Source organism: Stegastes partitus, unplaced genomic scaffold (genome assembly GCF_000690725.1).
Source record: "Stegastes partitus isolate 25-593 unplaced genomic scaffold, Stegastes_partitus-1.0.2 Scaffold295, whole genome shotgun sequence".
Taxonomy (NCBI): domain Eukaryota; kingdom Metazoa; phylum Chordata; class Actinopteri; family Pomacentridae; genus Stegastes; species Stegastes partitus.
The window spans coordinates 122,662-148,779 of NW_007578026.1; the positions used below are offsets into that span (position 1 = coordinate 122,662).

Sequence of the window (26,118 nt, forward strand, 5' to 3'; positions counted from 1 at the left end):
AAAAATACGCTTCTCCCTCCATCCCTTAAGTTTCATACATCAACCCTGAAACTTGTCCTCCGTGACTTGAAACAGAGCACTTCTGCCAAAAACAAAAAACAACAACTTCAAAATAGATAATCATACAGCTTTTTGAAGTAACAATAACAATTACCACACGAGTGGAGTTCTGCCTTACTCACAGATAGACGTCTCAATGCAGAACTCAAAGGAATTATTACTATGAGGTATTCAGAGACATTGGTAAAGACATGCACGGCCAGAGTGCTGGACCTTCCTACACACAGCAGGGAGACAAGGAAGGTGAGGGGAGGGGAAGAGGGATGGAGGGATAAGGAGGGCAGAGGGGAGGAAAAAAAAAAAACAAAGACCTTTGGTTTAATCTGTAGAAGTGGACAACAGAAATTCCTTTGGTATGTTTTCATTGCATGGTTGCGCTGGCGAAAGCACCACGGTGTGATTTAAGAAAAAAAAAAGAGAAAGAAAATCTTTTCCTTGTTTCTTCAGTAGTGGCCCTTCTACAGGCTGAGGTATTCACAGAGTCAAAGGTGAGAGGTCAACAGCGGTTTAACACTTTGGTTCAAGCAAGGCACTCGTCCTGGGCGTTTTAGAAAGATTGCAACACGTCTGCTTCTACTTTCAGGAACATGTCTGCCTATAGTTGAGTCAACAATTCTGCCCATGGCTATGTCGGGTTGTCTGCCTATTGTCATGTGAAGATGTCTGACCTGTTGGATCAATAATAACAGCCTATAGATACACACTAAGAAGCAGGGCCAAATGGAAATAAAGCTGCAAAAAAAGGGAAAGAAAGGAGAACTGTGGTGGGGTACTGCATCACATTCCTATGAAATATCAAACTTTGATTTTATACATTTGTTGGCTTGACACAATGTCAGATTTGACATTTTTAAACGGTCATTTCTGCTCACAGAGTGGTTGACATTAATGCATTTCTGTTACTGATGAGCACAAATCACACCACTAGCAAGTTAGCTGTACCCCGCAGGCACCTGCATGGTGTGTATCTAAGGCTAGATCAGCACATCTACCTATAGCTACATCAGCATGACTATCTATGGAGCTGTAATCAGAGCACAGATGAAGCAAGAGCACGCATAGCAGGGGTGCATGGGTTGAGAGCAGGTGGGAGGGAGGGAGGGAGGGAGGGGGAGGAGGGGGGAGAAAGGGGAGAAGAAAGGATAGGGGAGAAGAGAGAGGAGACGGGGGGGAGGGGACACATACATCACACATCTTTTAACACCACTCGTAGAGGCCGTGCAATGAGAAAAAATCTTTGGTTATCTTTGGTATCATCAAAGTGATAGAAATCACGTATGGAACTTGAGTGAGGTAGCATCTTTGGTTCACACTATAAAACATCAGCAGGTCTTGACACATTTTTTTTTGTTTCATGTCGTCTTTTTGTTTTTTTTTCTTCTCTCGGAGATGAAGAAGCAGCTCTCTCTTCCTCCCTCCCTCCCTCCCTCGCCTCTCCTTCAGCGCTTGTTCTGATGAATGTAGAGCTGCTAACCCTGGCCATGAGGAGGATGACGGCAAGGGGCCAGCTTAATATATCTAATGCTATGCTGCCCTGGGCCAGCCCTCTGTAGTGCTTTCCTCCTAGTGCTGAAATGCATAGCTTACCAGGAGAGCAGAGGCAAGAAAAAGGGGGGAGGGAGGGAGGGATTGGCAGCAGGCAGAGTTGTGGGGTGTGGGGGTGGGGGGGGTGCTTTCGTATTCAGGTGACGAGCTGACATTGCTGTGTAAGCGCCTGAAAGTGATTTGATCATTGATATCATCCCCTCCGCCCAACATCTTTGATGAGGGGATAAAATCAAATACGCATGAAGCGCACGAGGGATGATGGAGCGACGCTCAGTGCTTATTATTAAAGTGGTGACGCAGTTTGTCCTCAAGAAAACCCCGTCGGAGGCTGTCTGTCTCCCTCGCACAGTGTCAAGACCACACGCAGAGCTCGTGTCTTCGCTTTTGCAGGGGAGACACAACGCTGAACGGATTTGTCTTTGATTGCCAGCTGCTGGCGTTTTGAGCACATAAAGTGGAGCTACACCTGTAGGCATGAGCCACAAACAAAAACAAGAACAGATTTACAGGATAGAATGTATCTGAAATGATTACTCTTCACAATGAGCATTTACAGTAACATTCAGCAGACTGATTGTGAAGTTAAAACTGGAATATTCTGTTTGATTCCAGAAGGCATCCATAAGGCAAATATCAATTTATGTCATATAATATTTCCATAAGCTGGGAGCACAAATTTAAGCATGACTCAAAATGTTGTATGGACCACGAGCAGTAACATTCTCATCTCTGTGTCTCGTAACTAACAGTCTGTCTCAGGAGGTAAGGGAGGAAAAGAGGTAAAAATACTCTGAAGATTATTCACTACAAAATATACTCTTTGGTCAGATTACTTCATAGCATGTTCCTAAGTGGTTTCTATTTCTAAGCTGCATGAGAGGCTTCAGGGTGTAGAAGGCTTTGGTTTGTCTCTCTCTGTCTCTTTTTAAAAAAAATTATTTTTAATTATTCAACGCCTCAGCATGTTGGAAGAAAGCACTACCATGTGGGTTGAGGTCGGGGTGTTTTTGGTTTGGTTTTGGGTTAGCAGTCTACACATTGACGTTCCTCCTGTCTGTCTGGAATGCTTGATAGAAAGACAGACGGCCGAACAGACAGACAGACAGACGGTCAGACAGTCCACGCCACCGATCCAGACAAGGTTGCACAACAATCCAGTCGCTCCTGTAGGATTTAAAAAAAAAAAAAATTCTCTTTAAAGTTGATTGGCCAATCCCACCGGAGCTCCACATTCTGGCTGTTTTTCAAAGGTGTGGACAGCTGCAGATCAGACTGCCAATAGGCTGATTAAACCTCCATTTTTAGGGGACCCATCATTAAAACCAACCAATCAGATTAAAGATAAGGATGGCGAATGATAGATTGATGCTGGGTGGGGAGGTGAGGAAGGGGGGAGGAGGAGGAGGGGGGTAGTAAAGCTAGAGACCAGTGACAGTGAGTGTGTGTGTGAGGGGAGGGGGGAGGGGGGGAGTAAAACTATAGTCTTTTTGCAGTATGTTACACATAAATGTGTTGCTGAAACAAACATTGTAAAGCAGGTCAAACAAGAAGTCTTTGGTTTGTTTTTTCATCTTTGGATACTATAAATATCAATATAGTACAGGTTTAAGGGCAAAACGTTGCTTCAAGGTCTTTTTTAAGTTTTTTCTTTGTTTCTCTTAAGTTTTAAAGCTTTTCCACCGAGGTTGAGTCAGTCCATGAGTTGGTCAAATCAGTCCGTCTTCAGGCTTTGGTGCAGGCGTTGGGGCCAGAATTGGCTGAGTGACCAGAGCCGTCGTCCACCCATTTGTCTAGGCTCCGGCGGCGTGCGTTCATAAAGAAGTTGCTGACTGTGGCCAGCTCCAGGCCCAGCTGCTGGGCGATGGTGAGCTGCAGCTCTTTGGATGGACGCTTGTTCTCCTTGAAGATGGCGTGTAGCGTCCTCCGCTGCACGTCTGTGAACACCAGCCGGGGCTTCTTGGTCACGTTCCCCCGCTCGCTTCTGCCGTGGTCCTGCTCCTTACGCTTGCATGCTGTGGAGAAATCAAAGAAGGAGACAGAGAGAGAGAGAGAGAGAGAGAGAGAGAGTTTGTGAGAGAGGCCAGAGGATAGAAAAGACAAGAATCACACCTCAACCTTGGATTTTTAAATGAATAAATCAATTCTTCTCCACCATGTTAGGCAATATATCTGTTTTCATTCTAACTGAGCCACGCTGATGGTTATTAAAAGTCAAGGACAAAGTCTGATATTTATCCTGTGTTATGGTATAAAACAATCCTTTCGTACTCATAGGTCTTATGCACATAAATACAATGGCTCAGCCTTTCACAGATGCTCATTTAAAAACAATTCAGCCTTTCTTTAAAAAAAAAAAAACTCAATTTCTTACTTCAACTTTTATGATAATTAGCAAATTCTGAAAAAAAACAAATCTTAGAAATAAGCATTTAAATAGTCATTATGTTCTGCCACTAGTAAAAACACCAAAAACCAAAGAGGAAATTAGTATATTTTGAACTCTAATGTGTTATAAACCCCAGAAAATGCATTGCTTTTATGATAAAAACACATCTGCAACCCAAACACAACCTGCAACCCCTATATGAATGATAGGCCCCTTGTCTCTGCTTTGACTTGAATTAGTAGAACCAGCTGCTGAAAACAGGAAAACTGTGATAACTGAATTAAGCTGTGCACATTTTATATCTTGCAGCATGTAATCAGATACTGTAGTGGTGGAAAGACTGCTGATATAGTGCTACATCCGTGATAGACTTCAGAATGGGTTGATCTTCCTGTCTGCAGACTTTCTGTAACATTTCAGCTTAAAGATTCTTGCAGCAGCCTGCATGTTGGAAGTAAGGGCTGCTTCTGTTTCAGACATCAATGTCACTGGGCCAACTGCCAGAGCTGCATGGGAAATAATAGTAGAATTACACTCCTGCTCATTTGGAGCTCCTGGGCTGGTCCTGGTGGAGAGCAGCCAGACACAGAGCGCTGCCAGCCGGGGAACAATGAGCGCTGTCCGCGGTGCTGAAAGCTACCGTGCGCTGCAGTAATGCAAACCTCTGGACAAATTAACTAAATATCAGCTAATATGAGAAAGACCAACTGCATTTGACAACGAGTCAAACCTCCCCTCTTTTTAAATGATCTCCTCGCTGTTTGGTTGAACGTTTTTCTTGCTTAGCTCCTGCACAGCCCTCCACCCTGAGCTCCATTAGACACCAGGAGGGGGCAGACGAGGGCTGCTGGATCCAGCATCACTACATGCACTCATTGGGGAGATTAATGAACGGTGTATTCTAACAACAACAAAAAAACTCTGAAAAGCAGATCTGATTCATTTTTTTTGGGAGAGGGGGGAAAAGTGCACGCGGGGTGAATAAAAGGAATTTCTTTAGAAAACCTCAACTAAATGGAGAAGTCAGTTAGATCTGGTAGTAAATGTCTGGAAACATTAAGATAAGTGCAAACTGAATCACCTGATCGAGATAGAGAACTAATAAATTCTATATTATAGACCAAATTTGTGCATTTATTTTGAAAAAAACAGGCGCACTGCTCCACATGATTGTGGTTTTATAGCTCCTGTTTTGTTCTAATGCAGCTGCTGGTCAACACCCCCCTTTAAAATGCAAGTGTCATTAAGCAGCAACACATGAGATATTAAAATAAACAGGAATATTCGATCAATCTATACCAAACGCTGATTTCTGCGCCTCATAACCTCATTTCCAGCGCCTTCTCCCCTGTGTGCTAAAGTACATTGCAGCGGCCTGTTGGCATGACCATAAACTGGAATATAATTGTGCGTATGAACAGCTCGGTGTCTCCAGCGCTGGTAAATATTAACAGAGAGCCGGAGCTCTTCGTGTAAGGGCTGCTATAAATCAGCAGCAGTGAAGGCCACTCAGACAGCAGGAGCCACCACACAGAGCAGCCCGGCCCCCGGCACGGGAGGCCCGGCCAGGAGAGGCAGCTTTTCCCAGGACCAGGAGGGAACACAACAACGGCCTCATTATCAGGCTAATCACACACACACACACACACGCACACACACACACACACACTGCTGCTGCTCCCGGCTAATCATTACAAACACACAGATAACTCCACACACTCAAACAGACTGCACACACACACACGATGTGACGATAGTTGTGCGTTTCATAATCTTACAGAGGACACAAGAGAACAACAAACAGACCTCTGTGCTGGAAATGCTGCAAATATGCGACAGGAAAACAGAACTTCCAGTTTCTCCAGCAGGATTCTGAGTGACAATTTACTGGAATCACACGTATTCACTTATAAAGTCTAAAAAAAAAACACACCAGAAAATATAAACAATATCAAATATATGGGCCTGCAATCACAGCTGATCTCCAGTCTGAATTAATTCTGTCATGTGCCTAATTCTGCTCTATTCTATTCTATTCTATTCTATTCTATTCTATTCTATTCTATTCTATTCTATTCTATTCTATTCTATTCAATTCAAGCAAATTCAGATGGGTAATTGAATACGTGGGAAAAGCAGAAAAGGCCCGAGATTAATTTCAGAAGCCTGAAATCAATAAGTATATCACATCTACTTCAGCACACGATCACATATCTAGTTCACCTAGGAACGAACGGATCAATAAAACGGCGCTCAGACTATTCCCTCCAAATTAATTTAGTTTTAAACTGTAATTTTTTCTCTCTCTCTTCCACCCTCAACCTATTTCTGACGTTTTCATGAGCAAATCTAAAATTTGACTATTTCTCTCCCTCTCTCTTTTAAGAAAAGTTTTTTTTTCTTTTTAAAATAAATTATATTTAAAACAGTTAATTTTTTTCCTCCATATTAAAAGTTGACACAAAACAAAACAAGGCCCGAAATGGTGAAAAGGAAAAACTAAAGAACTGTTAGTGTGGGCCTGATACACTTTTTTTTCTCCTCCTCAGTTAGAATGAATTAATTAATTTCTTCCTGTGAAGAAAAAAAAAAAATCAAACCATCACTGACACTAATCGACAGGCTTCTGGTATAATTTTGTTTTTTCATCACAAGCTGATCAAATTAATGACAAAAATCATCATCAAATGCAGAAAAAACATCTTTCAAAAAGTCAAATGAGCCGTTTTTTTTCCTCATTTGCAAAAGTCAGTGATAAAATCTCATCTTCAACCAACACACAGCAGCAGCAGCAGATGGGAAAACTGAAAAATAATCAATTGCGATTACACTCCCATGCACACGCACTAGCACGCACGTACACACACATACACGCCAAATACACGCACTTTCCACCGTGTAGCCTCACTTTTCAAAAAAGCCAAAAAGCCCATTTGTAGGTCATTGATTGGACCTATAAACGCTCAAAAAAAAAAAAATCCATCGGGTGTTTGTGAACGCGCATGTGTTATTTGGGCCTCAGTGCGCGCCCTAATTGACTCGTGGGTACCTCAGGGACAAATTAATACAGAGGTCTATCAGTTAATTAGAGAAACCTCAGTCAAGGCAGACTGAGTTTACGAGCAAAACACAAACACGTGTTCTGGTGTTTGTTCTGTAGTGAAATTAAAGTGCGTAATTTTACCAAAGTGGGGCTCAAAATCTTTCTTCAACCTCCTAAATAACGCAGCTCTTCACCTGACATTTACATTTAGTTGATCACACACTCTCAACAACACGTGCACACACACACACACACACACACTTTCTTTTCTCTGTTTACACCAAGGGCAACACCAAAAAAAAAGGCCCGATCAGTTGCATCGACACCAAAATAAACACATTCCTAACGATTTCTGGGAGAAGGATCAGTTTACGCACACAGTCCAGCGGTCGATATTTTGAGGTAAAATGACATGAGCACTTGTTTCACACGAGCCCAAAAATCAGCGTAGGGATAAAAAAAAAAAAAGAAAAAAAAAGAGGATGCGTATTGATATCAGGACACTCTTTTCGTTCAACTGGCAATCAGCCTGGTGAGGGACTTTATTTTAATGGCTGCTGACCAGACAGCAGATTCACCTCAGCTACAAACTTATAAGATTTGGAGGGAACATCTAAACAAATCCTGCTTCACCAAACTGCCAAGCATTATTCCTCTCTGAATAAAGACAACTTTACTTCCAGCATCTTTTGTAAACATCTGGAGACAAGTGGAGAGATTATGTTATTTTTTAAAATCAGCACAGAGGGAACATGTGTCCTGAATGCAACGCTTGTGTGAATGAGCATGGATTCCTGAAGAGGTGTTTTTGATTATTTTTTCTCTCTCTGTTGTAGTAAGTAAGAAAGATCACTTGACCTGTCTGTTGCTCAACACGAGGTAACATTCAAGGCCAATGACCCTCTGTGCTGAACTGTCAGAGCGTCTGTTTTTCAGTGCAACACATTCAAAAGATAAAAGCAAAAAAAAGGGGGGCTTTACCGAGGCTTCGCTCACCTGCGAGCCTGAGCGCACTCATGCGTTGGAACTCAGGCTCCTGCAGCCATTTCCACATGCGGCGGAAGGTCTCTCTGCCGGACTTGAGCTTTGACCAGGGTTTGGGGTTTCTCAGCAAGTCGGACAGGGTCCCCTGGGACCTGCACAGGACCCGCTGGGCAAAGATGGCCTGAGGGATGCTGTAGCGCTTCAGCTCCGTGGTGATCCTCTGCGCCACCTCTTTGGTATTCACCTCCTCCATCTGTCCCCCAGAAACACCACCCCCTCCACCACCGCCCCCTTGCTGCCCGGGCCCGGAGGCCTGCTCCCGGCTGTTCCCCAGCCCCTGGCCGTGCCCCTGCGCGCCAAGGTGGGCGTGCGGGTGGTGGTGGAGGCCGTTGATTTGTACCATGCCCGCCGAGGAGCTCATGTGCTGCTCCGCGTGTCTGCCGAGCATGGCCGGGTGGTGAGCCTCGAACCCGCTGGGGGTGAGCATCTTCTCTCCAGGCATGGCGGCACCGGGATGAGCGTAGGGAGGGATGCCGGCCTGCGACGTGTGTATGCTGGCCAGACCGGAGCCGGAAAGCGGGGAGAGGCTCTGGCCCATGCAGGGATCCTTGTGATGATATGCGGGATACAGACTGTTCATGGGCGCCAGACTCCGGTCCTCTCGCATCAGCGTGAAACTGCCGCTGACGTTCCCGGGGATCCTCTGGTGGGGATGCGGGTGAGGATGATGGGGATGGTGGTGGTGGTGGTGATGGGGAGGAAACTTGTCGGACACGGTGGAGATGGGGGGTAAGGGCTGCAGGGGGGTTAGGGTAGTGTAAGTGCTGCTCGCACTCATGCCAGGGGGGGCTTCACACATGCTGATGGCAGGGTGCAGGTGTCCGGGGTGGCTGGGGTGATAGTCTCCGCTGTCCAGCAGGGTCGCCATGCCCATGGCACGGTGGCTCAGACCCCGGGGGCTCGGACGGGAATGGGGACTGTGGCCACTCAGCAGCTCTCCGTGACCGGCCACAGACTCATGGCTCACTCCGTGCAGGTCGCCAATATTCTCCATCGACAGCTGTGCGTTCATGATCCGGGCAGCGCTGTGGACAAACCATCTATCTGACCTACCGCAGTTAGCTGATGTCCAGAAGTCCTCACGTCCAGGAAAGTTCAATTTTCTTTTGTTGCTTTTTTTTTTTCTTCTTCTTCTTCTTGCAGTAGCCTCCTCTGCTATTGCCTCCTCTCTCTGTCCTTCTATATTTGATTATTCTCCTACCTCTGGCGCCGTTTTTGCAGAATGGAAACTCCTTTTTCCGAATGCCCCCTTATTTTTCTTGATATTTTTGATTTTTTTTTTCTGCTTCTCTTTATAATTCAAGCCCCCCCACCGCCAACCAGCTGTCCTTGCGCTCCGGTCGGGTGCCGCGCCATCTCTCTAGTTGTGTGTCTCCAGACCCTGTTCCACCGCAGCACAGATCCCCGTCTACACATGCGCACTGGGGACACCCATCTCCTCCCATACTCTCTCTCTCTCCCCTTCTGTCGCTCTCTCTCTCCAACACGCCGCCCCGTTTCCTGACGTCAGCCACCTTATTAAGGAAGGGAGGTATCAAACCACCTGCTAAACGCTGCTTTAACCCACATTCAGCAGCCCCCCCTCTTTATTTTATCTTCCAAATGCTAATAATGCAAATAGAAAGTCTCTCTCAAATGAAATCGTCACGCCATCGACCGGTTCAAATTACCTGGATGCAGCTCCTAATGTTTAATTGTCAAGCGCAATTTGGAAAATGTTACATTCATTAGGGCTGTAATGAGGCTTTATCTTCAGTCCTCCTTAAATCATTAACGGCAAATGAAGGGAGCTTCCGGGTTCATTTGGAGTTGATTTTTAACTAGTGAGGTCTGGGATTCAAAAAACCTCCAATGAAAACGCTCCTAATTCCCCCTTAAAGAAAGCAGCAACAGACGCACCGGGGATGGCACACAATGCGCAATGACTGAATGTCCACAAACTTATATCCTGCTCATATGCTCCACATCCACATCCACTCTTGGCTACTTCAGCTGCACCCCCCTCCTCCCTCCTCCCAACTATATGGCGGTTTAACCAAACGAAGAAGACCGTGCTACCTTCTCTTTTGATAGAAAAAGATGAGCAGATGTGTCTATTGTTCAACCATTAGGCTTAACGAACCAAGCCCAGCATGTGCGTATGAGTGTGTGCGCGTGTGTGTGTGTGTGTCCTACATGGAAGAATCCTTATGTTTGTAGGGTGGGGGGGAAGAAGTGATATTTAAAATAAAACTCCGACATTTTTATTCAACTTATATGATTTTTATTGACAGAAGCTTCCAAATCAAGGCCTACAAAATGTACAGAAACCACAGCAGCTCTTTGGAGATCCAACATGCTGACACATGACATGACTCGCTGTCCCCGTGTGTTGTGGTCGTGCGTTATGCGTCAAGCTCTCCTAAACCTGCAGCCTGATCAGAGCCCCCCTCTTTTCTTTCTTTCTTTTTTTTCTCTTTTTTTTTTGCTTACATGTCAGGGGCCGTTTAGCCTAATAGAGCGGTATATGGCGCAGTGCGTCCTCAGCCGGCCTGGAGATGACAGCTTGCAGCGGTCAGTGTCCTTCTGGACCCCCCGCTGAATGAGGGACATGTCAAAGGTGACGCTTCAAGACTCCCAAAGCCAACATCTGCGGGGGGACAGATTAACCTTTCAGACTTTTCCCTGTCCTGGACCTGCTATGGGGGCCCCGCATCTGTCAGGGACCCCCTCCCTTTACAATGGAGCCAGCGCTCGGTTGAACGAGTTGAATAAAAGAAAAAGAAAAGAGAGAAGAAGTTAAACTGTCTCTGATGTGAAGTCAATGTCAACGGCGTGTGTGTGACGTGTGTCGAGACAAAAGGGGCCACTAATTCCTCGAAGTGTGGCTGTCCAAGCGTGCACATAATAGACTTTGGAGGCAGGCAAATGGAGCTCACAACAGGGAAACAAAAACACTGAGAATGTAATTATATTAATGTTCAAACAAATAACAGCTCCACTGTTTTGGAGGTAGCTCATCAGTTTAATATATATTTTTTTAACAATCAAACTATGATTCACCTTTATTGTATTCTATAAAATAAAACAACTCTGGCTGACAATGAAACTTTTATTTCCTGTGTTTTCTTTTCTTCTGTTACGCACAGGGACGAGCGAGATGCAGAAGGAGATGAGTACGAAAGGTTTGGCCTTACTTGGCAGCAAACCTCATCTACACATTCTCATACGGATCGATAGGCTCCTGCCATGTCTGCACGACCTGAGCCGTGTGTGTGTGCGTGTGTGTGTGTGTGTGCGTTTATATGTGTTGCCTCTCTATGGCCATTGTGCCGAAACAGGCCTGGCCTTATGAGCCTGTGACATTTGCTTTGCAGAGAATGTAAGGGACACGCTTTTCTGAGCACTTCTGAAAGAGGATACATTTCAAGCGGAATTCAATTCAATTAGTACAAAAGGAAAACCGCGGCAGAGACCAACAAGTAGTGGCTCACGGATCCATACGTGTGCTCATGTAGAAATGTAGGCGAGTTTGAAGAAGGGGGAAGGAGGAGGAAAGAAAATCTATTCTTTTTTTTCGTTTCCATGGTCAAATCTTATACAAAAACACAAACACACACGCACACACAAATATCGTGCCCAGAGCAAAGTGAGTGCAGGGGATGGGCACCGAAAGGCACTGTGTCAATTACTTACAGGTTTCACACTGATTATTAATCAGGGGCATCATTCCCGTGAAGCCCACAGCAGCATATCCGAGCAGAAACAATATAATGCCTCGCAGAGAGGACCGTGGATCAATATTTCAGCAGCTCTGCAAAATGACACAGCGTTGCAAAGCCTTATAGATGTTCAAAATGACAATTACAGCTTGTTTAGGAATAAGCCTTTTGCTAAATGGCATCTGGTGAAACTAAACTTTTATAAATGAGCCTACTTGAGTTGGGCCTGTCTGGTCATTTGTGGCGCACGAAGCCATGTAATATAAAGGCGCATACGTTAAGAAAAGTGAATTGGCCTTTAAAAAAAATAAATCACATTGCTCTCGTTTGATCGTTTTGAAGCAATAAATTAATCTACTGGTTCACCTTTAAAATCTCACGCTCTATAAATATGATGCTTGTCTACATTTAGATTAATCATATTCTCCAAAATTGAAAAATACAGATAATGTTTAAGCGTAAAATATTTCAGGAGGAATGAAATGATTCCTCTCTTTTTTTTTGGTAAAAATGTGCATTGCAGCGTTGGTGGCTGGCCTTTACAGCATATTTGAAGTATAGGCCTTGAAAACACACCACACCGCGCCAATCAATACTGAATAAAATTATAATTCCTGGAGGGACTCAGGCTAAGGCCTGCGATTTGTTATAATAAACAAACCCCCAAATATCTGTTTTTTATATGTACTTTGTCTGTGGCGTTTTAGCTGAAGCCCACATTAATTATTTTGTATCTGAATGAGGTGATTATTTAAATCATGAAGTTATTTCTTTCAGGATTGTCAGCTTGTTTACTAATTAAAATAGTATTAAAACTGTTCAAATGACGTCGTTTTCACGCATTTTCTTGACTCTGCGGATGAAAAGCAAATAAAAGTATGAGTGATGCAAATAAAAAATGAAATAAAAAATACAACCACTTTGCAGGCGACAAACCAAAATGATATTAACAGCTAAAGAGAGAATTTTTAAAAAAGCTTTTACAGTTTTAAATCCTATAAAGACAATTTAAGATTAACTGGTGTAAAGTTTTTTTTTCAGTAAAACATGAGAACAGCCTGATCAAGAAGGAAAAAAAATAAACCTCAGGGCTATAAAAACACAGTGACTCCAAGTTTCATCCCTGTGATTAAGGAATTTACTTTTTATTTCTCCCTAATTAATCAAAATGCCTTCATGGCCGAGCAGCAGATGCCGGACCTGCTGCCTTGCTCAGGGGTAAATCAACTGCCTCTCCTCCTGCGTTATTCCGCGTCACTTGCTCTGATTCGTTCACTCATGTGAAATTAATAAGGCATCACTTTACATTAAGGTGTCCATATGCCGCCCAATTACTCCCTGTAACTTTGGTGAGGACTCCAATTATGACAACAAAACCGTGTCAACGATAGCCAAACCAGCCCCACTAAATGTGCGCCTCAAACCCAAATGACTTCTTCCTCCAACAGGCTGTGGTGGCTTCAGGGACGTTTATAATCCGTTTTGGAATATTGAAAAGCGTCTTCCTAATTTGTGGGGAGATTTGTTAAGAATTTGGGTTAATGCTGTATTTTTTTGTGTGCCATAATTTCCCAACTTTAAAAAAAATAGCCTTAATAATTCATCCCACTTCTAGATGGCTGTAATAATAACAGCTCACCAATAAAAACATCGAACATTTGATAAACTGTTCACTGCTATGTTATCTGGAAAAGCGTCACACTGTGTTTGTCTTGCAAATTAAACTATGCAAATAGTTTTCTACCTACATGAATATTTCCTAATTTAGACAAAACCTTTCTTTGTAATTTTGGGCCCAAGCATTAGTGTTTGATTTTATTTAACGCTGCGTAAAATTAGCTCATCATGTATGTATTTCCTTGTGTCTGATAACAGCATGAGGGTGGGGCTGATTTCCAGTAACTGACTTGACAGCATGTTTTGCGGCATACTCATAATTTGCGGTGCGTCATTTGACTTTGCATCGAAATATTCTCATTTCTGATTCAGAGAAATGCGTAAAAATGAGTTAGGCCCGTTTTTTATTTACCACAACACCTCACCACACCTAAACCCTGGAGTGTATGCGTGTGTGTGGGCGTAAAGATGATCATGTGCCATGTGTATATCATTAGGAACAGATTTCTTATGTCTGGCTTAAAAAATTCAACTTTGATTAAACTAAGCTCGCATTTAAAATAGCAAAGCTTGACTGTATTACAAAGCAAATCTGAGCGTAATTCGTTGTAGTTTTGTCCACTGCGGAACGACACTGCGTTATTATAGGTGCGTTTAATTTACCCGAATCTTTAAATAAGAAAAAAACCAAACATATTCGGCCATAAAGTGATGCCTGTATGCAGATATTAGAGGCTGAAATGTGACGCAGCTGCTGTGAGTTTGTGTGCAGACGCATCAGGGTGCAGAGAAACAGTCTGATGGTGTGCGTCAGATTCGGACAGCACCCTTTTTTTTTTCTCCCACGTCTCTTCTCAACAGGGTGCCAGGGTTCAAATGTCTGCATTTAAACTCTTCTTCTTCTGCGCCACACATAAACACAGACATGCACACGCACGACCAGCGCACACGCACTCACACTGTAGTCCCCGACTTTACCGCAGGATCCCATTCTGTCATGCATCTTTATCATCCGTCCATACAGCAGCGCACAGCCTCAACATCAATTTACATAAACTCTTTAACTCCACCATACGAGTCGCAAAAGAAAAAAAAAAAAAAAGAAGCAGCAAAGGATGCGCTCGCATCCTCGCGTCTTCAACGTTAGTGTTTGTCCCACACTCTCCCTCATCCTCCTCCTGCTGCGGTTCCACCGGCTTCCAGCTTCTCTCTCCAGAGCCGCCACAGTCCCAAATCCAGACCGAGGTAAACATCCTTAGCCGCTGCATGCGTCCCAGTTTCCAATCGCAAATTCTCCGTTTCCCCGCATAAAACCTCTCTTTTCCTGCTCCGGTGCCGAGCTTCTCTCCGTGCTTTTCTCGATGCAGGCGCATTTGAATAGCTGGCCGGTGTTGTTATGGATCCGTGCGCACTGAAAGAGAATCAGTATGCAAATTGTTTCAGTATCAATCGAAAGGTTCGATCTGCCTGAGCGTCAGCCCCTTTGGCACGAGGAGCTCCTTTGCTGCATAAATGTTTATAATGATCCCATATATTAACACACACACGCACACACACGCTCAGATGAGAGAAAATACTGGACTATTACAAAAATGTGACTTCAACATTTCTTTTGTAGGATAAATAAAATGTAAATGTCGGGATGCAGGAGGATGCAGATGGAGCCTCCATCACTAAGACTTAAGACTTGAACACAATTTTGTTTAGAGAAACAGACCTCCAGTCCAATCAGGACAGATTATAGATGTCCTACTGAAGTATTTATGTGCTACAATTAATATTTAATCTTTGATTCATTTAATTTTTCTGTTATCACTGAAGGTTCTATCGGTGCATATGCTCAGTATAATTACACCCTTGACATTTGATCAAGGCTGGAATTGTATTGGTTATTTTAGCATCACGCCACAAATTACATTTTTGCAGACACAAGACGAGTGTAACCACTCGACATAAGCTAGTGGATGCTGAAAACGTGAAATAGCCACTTATTGCAGTAAGGCGGTTTGAATAAAGCAGCTTTCAGCAGGCTGTCACATTATCATGTGTGGCTGTGGCTGTTTGTCATATTCTGATAGAATAATCTCACTAAGTCTCGCCTACAGGGGAGAGTAGCAGCGCTGATAAACACACTGCAGAGAAGAAACACCTGCGTAAGAGAGAGGAAATGAAAAAAGGGTAAAGGTAAAATAAGTAAGGGGGTGAAAACAGGAGAGCAGCAGAACAGGGGGGGTGGAGGAAGAGGAAAAGGAGAAAGTGGAGCGAATAGGTGACGACACGAGTGGATCTGTGAGTTTAGGTAATCAAGAGGAGAGGGAAGATGAAGGAAAAGAGAGGAAGGGCAACGAGAGGTGAGGGGAAAGGCTACGGCAAGGGCAGGGAGAAGGAGAGTGTGGTCAGGAGGAGATAAAGCATAGAGTCCGTTATCCATCTGTCCCAGGGTTAGAGTTTGACCAGCTGAGGGGGTCAGAGGTGAAGGGTCAGAGAACCCTTGGCCTGAGGGCTCCGTGGTCAGTGCGCTGGCAGATACACACTGGGGACCGGATTATAAGGTAAATAAAAAAAAAAAAGAAAAAAAAGTGGATGATTTCTGTGTGATGTAGCTCACAGTCAGGTGGATTTTATTCGTTAGCAGGACCAGCTTACTGCAGAAAGGAAATGAGTGGAGGTCTAATTCCTTCCTCCTTCTCCAGTTCTTGGACATGGTTTACTGCACTCTGAGGATTTAAAATATGTCTTAAATATAAAGTTTTATGTGTTTCTATCCACTTTGTGTGTGTAATGTGAAAGGACACATAAATGTAGAAATGACCGAATACGTCAACGTTTTCCGACAAACATCACCTCGAGGTGAGTGGCTGTTCTGGAGCCTGTAGTTGTATCACATTGTCTTCATCAGTTTCTATGGTTTGCCTACAGCACACTTTAAGGACTTTGCACCCAAATGTGCTTGCAGATGTGCAGTAAATAAATGTGTTTCAGTTGCTCTTATTTTAGTGTCTTGTAATGTAATTTTATTTTTGGTTGTGACAGTGTGCGTCTGTGTTCTTGCTGTTGTGTTTGCACCAGTTGTCAACATCTTCTTCCTATAGTGGAAAATCAAAACCGTGCCCTCCTAAACTTACATAAAACAGATCTTAATTCTTAGTATTTAAAAAGACAAAGTTCCATTTACATAACAAAGCTGCTAAAATGATTTATGTATGATTTGTACATGGCAGTAACAGTGTCCCAGGAAGCTGAAAAGCTCAGAAGTGGATATCACTGTTTAAACTTTAATAAAGCTTTGAACGCGAGTGTCCCTCTTGATCAGTTAAGATCTTCTCTGCCACTTACACGAGGAAGTGCCATATTTAATAACTAGGTTCCACCTGTTAAAAGTGATGTGTGTGCAGCGCACACTGTGTGCAGATTTAACAAGGCGCTCAGTGGTTAGGTCAAGGATTGCTGTCCTTTACTTGTGCCTGAAAATCTATACCTCAGAAAGGGGAAGGATTATATATTTTATGTCAACAAGAGACTGTCCTCTCCTTTGTGTATGTGCGCCTGTATGTGTGTTTGGCTGTGAGCAGCTTACCACTGTGCACAATAGCCCACTGCAAGCATGTGTGTGTGTGTGTGGACATATAGTAGTGAGTGTCTATGTGAGGCAGGAGGGAGCTGTGTTCACTGACCAACGATGTGTGTGTGTGTGTGTGTGTGTGTGCGTGTGTGTGTGTGGTGTCTAAACATAACTAAACTTCTACATATGCAGCTAAACTTCTTTGTGCCAACTCTGAATGTGATCTTATGCTTTCTTCAAGGAAACCATTTTTTTTCTCATAATCATCAGGAAATTGTGCCTCCATCAGGGGACAAATTTTAATGTCAAAATTTCAATGTCAGTCAATCAGAAGCAACAAAACGGTCTGTTTTATGAAGGATGACTGTAAGTGGAGCTGGTGTGACTGCAGACAGATGATTCTCTCTAAATGCTAAGACTGTTGGATAAGAGTGGAATAATTTTTCAATTTGTCTGTACATAAGGCTGCAATAAACACCATAATGCTTTAGTGGATAACCTTAATAAAAATATTAAATTAATACTTTTTTTCCAGCATGAAATTGGAGGCCAAGATTACACTGATGCCAGCAGCATTTTGTATTGGTTTCCACGCCTCCAACTGTCAAATCTGTCATTTATTATTGCCTTTCGGCCTCTTTGCCTGAGGCCAAATTGTGGCCACATATTGTAAATGTGCCCGAGTGTCATCACTTTAAAATGCCGTTTATAAAGAAATATTGTGTTTTGCGTTTCACCATTTACACGAATCATTAAAATGCAGAGATGTTAAGTGAATCAGTCCACTCCAAAGATTGTAGATGTGTGGCTGCTACCACATCTATCTATCTATCTATCTATCTATCTATCTATCTATCTATCTATCTATCTATCTATCTATCTATCTATCTATCTATCTATCTATAGATGGATAGATAATATTTATGTGTTGATGAGAAGAGAGAGTCAGTCGCTGCAGGTGAATGTTTGTCAGTGAAATCAATGATTTGTGCATTTTTCTTGCTCAGACTATAATTAATCCCAACTAGTTATGACAACGCGTGTCGCCGGATTTATTTGTGAGTGTCTGTGTGTGTTTGGGGTTTGTAAGGGGTGCAGGTGGTAGGATTAGTAAGGAAAGTGGCTGGGGTAAGGACAATGATAGCTGCATCTAAAAGAGGATTACACAGGTTCCCCCTGTCATCATGTACCTGCCATTATGGGATTACGGACACCACTTCCACCTTCTCCATTGAGCACTGCGGTGCAGGGCAAAGCCTTCCAAATACCTCCACACTCACACGGGCTCAAAGCAGCAGCGAGGAAGGAAATGAGGGTGGTCGTTTTCAGGTCAGCAGGCACAGTGCTGTCTGTTGGAGGTTGGGGTTTATTACATGTTTGAATCCCATAATTTAATCCAAGATGCTGCTGTGATAGCTCTAAAAAAGATATTCTCCACACTTCATGTTCGGTTACTCAGGCTTAGAGGTGCATAGTAATAATAATAATAATCAAAAAGACAGTTTAAACCCACAAACACACACAGGAGCCCAATAATGCTGCTCCATTGGCACACAAACACAAAAGCATGCAGAGAAGCGCAGTCACAGACCTGCTACACAACCATGGTAATGTGTGCATGAGACACACACTGTTGATACACAAACGATGAATGAATGTGTGAATGAATGGAGCCATAACTGCCCACCACACACACACACACACACACACACACACACACACACACACACTGTCTGTGTAACAGTGAATACTGATTTGGCACAGTCTCTCATGATATCTATTGTTCATTAGTCATTGTTATCCCGCTTTGATGTAGCTGTAATGGGCTTTAGATGTGTGGACCGGCTCCATAAAGACCCCTGTTTAGTAACGGCCACAGTTTAAATGCTCTTAATGCGCTGCCGAGGTGTGGGGAGGGGCCAGGGAGCTGTAAATCACAGAGAAACGAAAGAAAGAGGGGGGGTTGGTTGGAGGTGAAGAAAGGAACGATTGGAGAGGAGAGAGGAGGAGAGACGACAGGAGGAGGGGAGGAGGGAGGAGAGGAGGTTCAGGGACGAGGGAATGGAATCTGTGTGTGTGCATTCTGACGAGGCAGAGAGAGCCTCCCTCCGAAACTGCAGACATGTTTACACAGCACAGGTTCACACAGTCACACACACACACACACACACACACACACACACACACTGAGCACTCCCTCTAGTTAAGGTGCTCCTGTGTCACGTGCATGCTTACATTGAGTTTAGCATTGAGCTCCGCGACGGGGGATTAAACCAACGTAACTCTGTGTGTGTGTGTGTGTGTGTGTGTGTGTGTGTGATGTGCCCTGTTCCCAGTAGGGACAGAGCAAACAGACAGAGGCAGCTATCAGCCTCTCCATTGTATTCATCTGATCACTAATCTTCAATGGTTAAATCATTATCCATCCACCACCTTCGCAAAGGGCCAAGCAAACACTACTGGGCTGTCACCAGGCAGCACCATCCCTTAATATGTTACCGACACACACACACGTACGGCGCGCACACACTAACTCGAGAAATGTTACGAGATTCTTATATTAACACCTGCTAACACACACACGGCAAAAACCTACAAGCACAAGCATGCGCCTTCCATCCACACGTATGGTACATATGTACAGACACACAAAGAGCAGGAGTTGTTGCCATCTCCAGGTCTGAGGGGCCTCCATCACTCCCAGCAGGATACTCGGGCAAATCTAATTGCAGGTAAATGTACAGTGCTGCTCTCTGTGGCTCCTGTGTGGAAAAGATGGGAGGAGAGGCCCAGCGACATGGTTAGTATTGGTCGGGATGACTGATTGGCCCTCGCCTAACTACATTAGACTGTGGAGAAGTGGCTGGCTCCCTTTCCCTCCCTCCCCCCACACTGCACACCGCTGCTCCTCCACTCCCTCTTAGCCCCTCTGCTCTCTCAGAGATGGCAGAGGTAGTCGGCGGGGGCTTTCGGCGGGGCTACTACGTGGGGGCGCTGGGCGTGACCCGTCCCGGCCACGGATCCCTGCGTATCAACCTCCAATAGAGAAGCCCACGGTTGATTGGAGCGTATTAGCGAGCCGTTGGGCTGGAGGTAGTCCAGGCCCAGCGGAGGGCTTCGCCATCTAAGATCTGATCAGAGGTTATTAGCAGTAAAGAGCCGCTGTGGATGAGGGGAGGAGAGACATCATTTACAGGGTCAGAGCCTGGCCGCACTGTGCCGGCTGGGCAGCGCACACACACACACACACACACACGTAGAAAAAACACAAGCTACACACACACTGGACAGTAAAGGGCGGCTCATTACTCAGTGAGAGCTCAGGTTTCCAGCGTAGACCTCTCCATTAGACCCCCAGTTAGGGAGAAATGAATGGCTGTAGCTTCTCCGCACTCATAAACCATCCAACCATCCACTGCAGGAGAAAATGAGATACAAGTAAAAGGAGGGAGGGGATCTTAGAGGTAGTGTGTGTGTGTGTGGGAGTGCTGAGGGGTCCTCAGGGTCTTTGAGATGGAAATGTCCAGCTGGCCGGCCGTCTGCTGCCTGACCCCTGAGCTCAAGGTCAAAAGCCAGGGCCCCCCCTGGCCAACTGACCAACATGCACTCATACAGTATAGCGCTGCCAATCTCTGCACACGCTCACCATGTTTCTGTGCACTTCTGTGTGTTTTCAGAGAGAGAGAGAGAGAAAGAGAGGGGGGGGAGAGGGAGCATGCACTCTGCCATGTGTGTGTAATTGATCATTTAATCTGGCTGACATCATAATCCCCGACGCGTGTTTAACTAACTGGCTGACCAGCGCAGGAGCAGAGGGGCTGAGTAATTATCTCATCTGGATACATTAATAACGAAGCATCACTCACCGCTTCCTCGGCTTCATCGCTCCTGAATCAATCACAGCGCGTAGCCGAGTGTGTTTGCATGTGTGGGAGAGCGAAGGAGTCGGCGCGTGCATGCTCACATACGTGTGTGTGTTCTTGTGTGTTTAGCATGCACGTTTGAGGAAGCTGCATCGATGCGTTGCACCTCAAAGCAGAGTGTCGGCCATCACACAGCCCCACCTGCAGCTGGAGCGAGCTAAAATGGAGACCGGTGCATGTGTGTGTCGGCTACTTGCGAGTCCTGCGCTGCTATGCCGGTGTATGGATTTGTTCGGAAAGCCGAAACGCTAAAAAAAAAAAAGAACCACAAATCAACAATCCTGGAGGTAAAACAATCAATGAATCTAATCGAGAGATGAGAATATGAGAAGGATGTGCGGTGCGCGCGTGGAGGAACGAGCGTATCGTTTTGTTTCCAACTGAAGTGCACATTCAAAGCCAATTGTTCAAAGGACAGCAAGCCACACAAATGCCAATCAAATTAAATGGCAGCTGAAACAAAAAGAAGCCGTTCAAGGCGTGTGTCCTTGTGTGTCTGTGCGAACGTGAGTGTGTGTGTGGGTGTGTGTGTGCGTGTGCGTGCATCAGGGTCTTAGGAAAATTATTGCTATTGATTTAAGGCGGAGAAACGTGGAAATGTTACCAGATGGGACATTTAGCTGTGAGTGGCTTCGGATGAGACAAGTCATCCTCGAAAGGCCAGGGCAGAGAGAGATGCAGCGGATGCACATCAAAACACCAAATGCTGTCCAGACCTTCTCTCAGGATGAATCTACAGTTTACCACGAAGGTCCGAGGTATAATCAGTGCAGAGGTATATGTTTGAGCTTTTCTTTCAGGTCTGAAAAAAATAACGCTGTTCGTATATTTTTCTTATTGCCTACAAATTTAATGAAAAAAAACAACTCAAAACCAACCATGATTTTATCCTACGAACACATGTTAGTGCCTGATATATCTTATTTATGTGTGCCATAGAGCTCAAATATCGACCACTGAACTGGGTACCGTATTTCATTTTGAGCTGATTCATCACACTCCCTAATATTACAATAAATAGAGCAAAAACTGTGTATTAATCTCTCAGTGAAAATAGTCCCTAAACCTGCACTCAAAAACTGCATTTTAAGGAAATAATTACGCTATTTAATAAATAAAAACTTAAGATTGAGAGCCACAGAAATGAGGTGAAAGTTAGAAAGTTACAGACAAACTAATACTAACTATACACTTCTCTACTTTTTATGTAATTCTTTAGCTTTACATTATACGAAGATTACAGGTGAATGTGCATTTTTGGTAAAAATCACCTTCAGGATGCACCTAAACATGACAAACCTTTTGTTTTACATTATAATTGCACTTTTTTTTTTAAGGCACCTCAGTTCATACAGGTTGGGCAACACATTTAACCCTATTCAGGACTTATGGGGTGTTTTGGACCCCAGGCCATTTGGTTTAGGTGACAGGTATTGTTTTGTTGTTTTTGAATTATTATTTTTTTTTTATATAAAAAGAGGGTCATTTGTCATGGTTAGGGTTGGAACCTAAACCTAACTCTTATCAGAAAATGTATTTAACAGTATCTATGATGAATACCAAGAAATATTTTGCACATATTCTTTCTTGGGGTCCAATGGACCCCGAAAGACCTTCTACAAATTTCAACATGAAAGTCCTGAACAGGGTTAAGCAACACCGTGCTGCTCTATCAGGCAGCACAGTTGCATAAGTTTACTCTGTTGGCCGACAGAAAAAAAAAAAAAAAAGAATCACTGAGCAAGGCTTAAGCTTCCTGTCCTGCCTCTGAAACCTCTGCAGGGTGAGTAATGTTTTTAGAGCAGATTGTCCCTTTATCTGTCTGTCCTCGGTGACCACTGACCGCTGTCCGTCTGTTCTGGTTCAGGTTAGGAGCCTCTCAGTAGAGCTGTTCAGATTACACCAACAGCTCAATAGAGACAAACTCAGCATGCTGCAGCACACACGCACACACACACACACACACACACACACACACACCCACACACACCCACACACACACACACACGGACATTGTTGTTTCCATCACTTCAGGGGACATTACGTTGACTTACAGTAATTTCCAAGACACTGACTGTAATCGTAACAGTTATTTGCCTACTGCACCAAACGTAACCTAAAACTAACCTTCCTCTAACCTTAACCCAAGTCTTCACCTTAAATGATTCATATTTACACGAGGCGGGCGACTGCGTCCCCACGACACGAGTCACCAAAGTACACTCACGGAACAAACACAGCGAATCGCATATGAAGACATACATGCCTGCACATATACGTTAATTTCATTTCAGCGAACGTAAACAAATCTGGTAATATGTACACACAGACAAGACACGCACACTCACACACACATGCACACACACACACAAAGAAAGCCTGGCAGTCTGGTGTTCTTCAAGTTAATTTGACACAGAATCGATTTGATCCCTCGTCATCTCAATAATGATAGAAAAGATGCTAAATGCAATAGAATCTCTGAAATCTAATATTTTGGGGTCAAATCGTTTAATGAAGAGCAATCTGACTCTGGACTTTCACCGTTCGAACTGCATGCAATCTATTAGGATGTTGTTTTTCCACATGCTTTGTTGGATTACGTTAAGATTAACATTACACAATCCGTAATCGAAATGGAAAAATCAAACCGCAGCTATCACATCTTTGACAGTAATATGTGGACAAACACCAGATAGCTATTCTTATTCATTTATGCTTTCTGAAGGCTCCATTATATCCGTACTGCTGAAAACAAAAGAAAAACAGGCCTATGTCTATGCACACAAAAAGCTATTATTAGTCACTGAAGCAAACTTTCCTTTTATTTGTGATTAGAAGGTCAAAATATGAAATGTCTGCACTTTCTTTCACACTCATTAAATGAATGATACAGAAACCTGCACTTATATATAGACTGATAAATAAGAAGTGTCTGTAATAAACACCACAATGTTTATGCATCTGTTTTATTCCAGACACCTGATAAGAAATAACCCTTCATCTGACATCTATTCCTGTCGCGGCCGATAATAGCTGTGATTGTGTGTCTGAGCTGCAGCTTAGTGAAAAGGGACCTTTGAGTTGTTTATTTTCACAATCATGTGCAACAATCATACCTTAACCTTATATGTGAGTGCTCCGCGGTACCTTACATGCGTACGTGTGTGTGTGTGTGTGTGTATTTCTGTGGGAGTGTGTGTGCATGTGTGTGATTACCCATGCTGTTATCAGCAGCAAGCCGCCATTCACTCCAGCTGAAATGAAAGGTTTTCCTCTGTCACAAAGCAGTTTCTTTGTTTCCATGGTGCTATGATTCTGTCAAAATCCCAGAGAAAACAGAGGGGGGAGAAAAAAAAATCAATGTCCCCCATCACCAACAGCAGCCTTAGCCAAGCAGGCTGCCGCCATGCAAGCATACGCGCCAACACATGCATACACGGACAGTGGGAGGCACAAAAACAGAAAAATAGGTTGCCCTTGTGACTTAAATCTGTTTATTTGATTTTAGTTCTCAGTGAAGGAAGTGGACAACAGCATATCTTGGATAGTTTGGATAATAGCGGGAGAATGCTTGGAAAAGTAATGATCCCGAGAGGTTAAGACGGAGAAGCTATTTTTCTGTAACTAGTGGATTCAGAGCATATTGACATTATTTACAGTAGCTGCCTGTGGTGAGTGAGAGGAGCGCGAGTGTAATTTATTCTCACATCTCCCTGCAGGTCTTTGTCATCACAGGACTCTGTCTGTTAGAGGAGAAACAGGTCAGCAATATATTCTGAAGAAATGCAGTTACAGAGTGAGGCAGGAATGTTGAATATATAATACGCCAACGCGATTAAGAAGAACGAGCTTTGACATTGGAACAAAAATGCATACTTCTGATGTAGATTTAAAACTGCAAAGATAAGGTGTGGGTGGAGAGCGGCTTAGGGACTCCTCACTGCACTTGATGCGGGAAAAAAGCGGACTAATGACTCATTAAAACAGTGTCAGGAGGGGGTTTTCTAAAATTAAATTAAAATTTCCCTCTCAATATTTTTTTTGCTTCCTCTAAATAAATTACGCATTTCTTCTGATCCATACGAACAAGTAACGGGTTTGTCCAGTCCAGTAAAAACACCCTACCAGTTTAGAAAGGAGAGATGACGTGATGCTGCTCATTCTGCATTTATTATGGATCATATATACATATAAAGGTTGAACACCTGCTCTATCTGGATGTGGTTATTGGCTATGGCTGCATTTGTAGTGCATATATGGATATGTTGGGTGTACCGCGGCTACTTTTTACTTCTCTTGTCAAGCTCAGTCAAGAAGTAGATGCTTTTTTAACAAACAACGTACATCACTAATACACCACAGGAGTTGCAGAATACAGCGGCTTCATTACGGCGCTCAGCCGGCACAACCGCTGCATGTAGTTAGTGATACAGACGTTTGTGCAAATTTGACTGCTGCAGTGTTATTTACGCCACACAACCGTTGTCCTGACTGTATATTAGCTGTAAAACAAACAGCAGTAGACATATAGACCATGTCTGTAGGAGTGCGTCTGTGTTCTCTGCAGCTTTTCCTATTTTATGTTTATGACGCAGGCTCAGAAAGTGTGAACTCCACGGATCTACAGGTGGCACTAATGTGTCAAGGAAAGCAGCAACGTGCCAACGAAGGAAGAGGAGAGGATGTCAATAATGCAGCTTTCATATTGTTAAAAATACATGCTTAGCAAATGTTTCATGAAGGAACAAGAGCACTCGCAAGGATATGCGCCACCTATTTTGGTAAGTAACACTGATAGTTTGGTTTGTTTACAGGGAAATTCCACAGGGCACCGCTAAGTTGCATTCTTTATGATTTGGATGGGCGGACATCACCGAGGACTCGCAGACAGCAGCCCGACTACGTTTTTATTTATAAAGTGATGCTGGGTAAACTTCCACCATCTCTCTGTGCACCGTCAGCTACACTCCTCCAAGTTTTTGCTTTCTAATTTTATTTTTATTTTATTTATTTAACCTTTATTTAACCAGGAAAGACCCATTGAGATTAAAAACCTCTTTTACAAGAGCGTCCTGGCCAAGAGGCAGCACAAGTTACAATTTAAAAGACACACATTATGAAAAACGAATAAAACTACGGGTTTGGTAGGTTTTGAGGAAATGGCATTTTCTTATTGTGCATCTTGGGCATGGAATAATCTGCAGAATGATTAAAAACAAGAGACATTTTTATGT

At 43.7% G+C, this 26,118-nt stretch overlaps 1 protein-coding gene across 1 annotated transcript; it reads right to left on the bottom strand.

The window, feature by feature from the left end:
• Positions 1-3,330: 3,330 nt before the first annotated feature.
• On the bottom strand, positions 3,331-9,093 carry onecut1 (one cut homeobox 1). Its single transcript, XM_008283019.1, has 2 exons — positions 8,034-9,093; positions 3,331-3,620 (listed from the first exon to the last, which is right to left on the bottom strand). Exons 1-2 carry the CDS (start codon positions 9,091-9,093, stop codon positions 3,331-3,333), a joined length of 1,350 nt encoding a protein of 449 aa, XP_008281241.1.
• Positions 9,094-26,118: the final 17,025 nt, after the last annotated feature.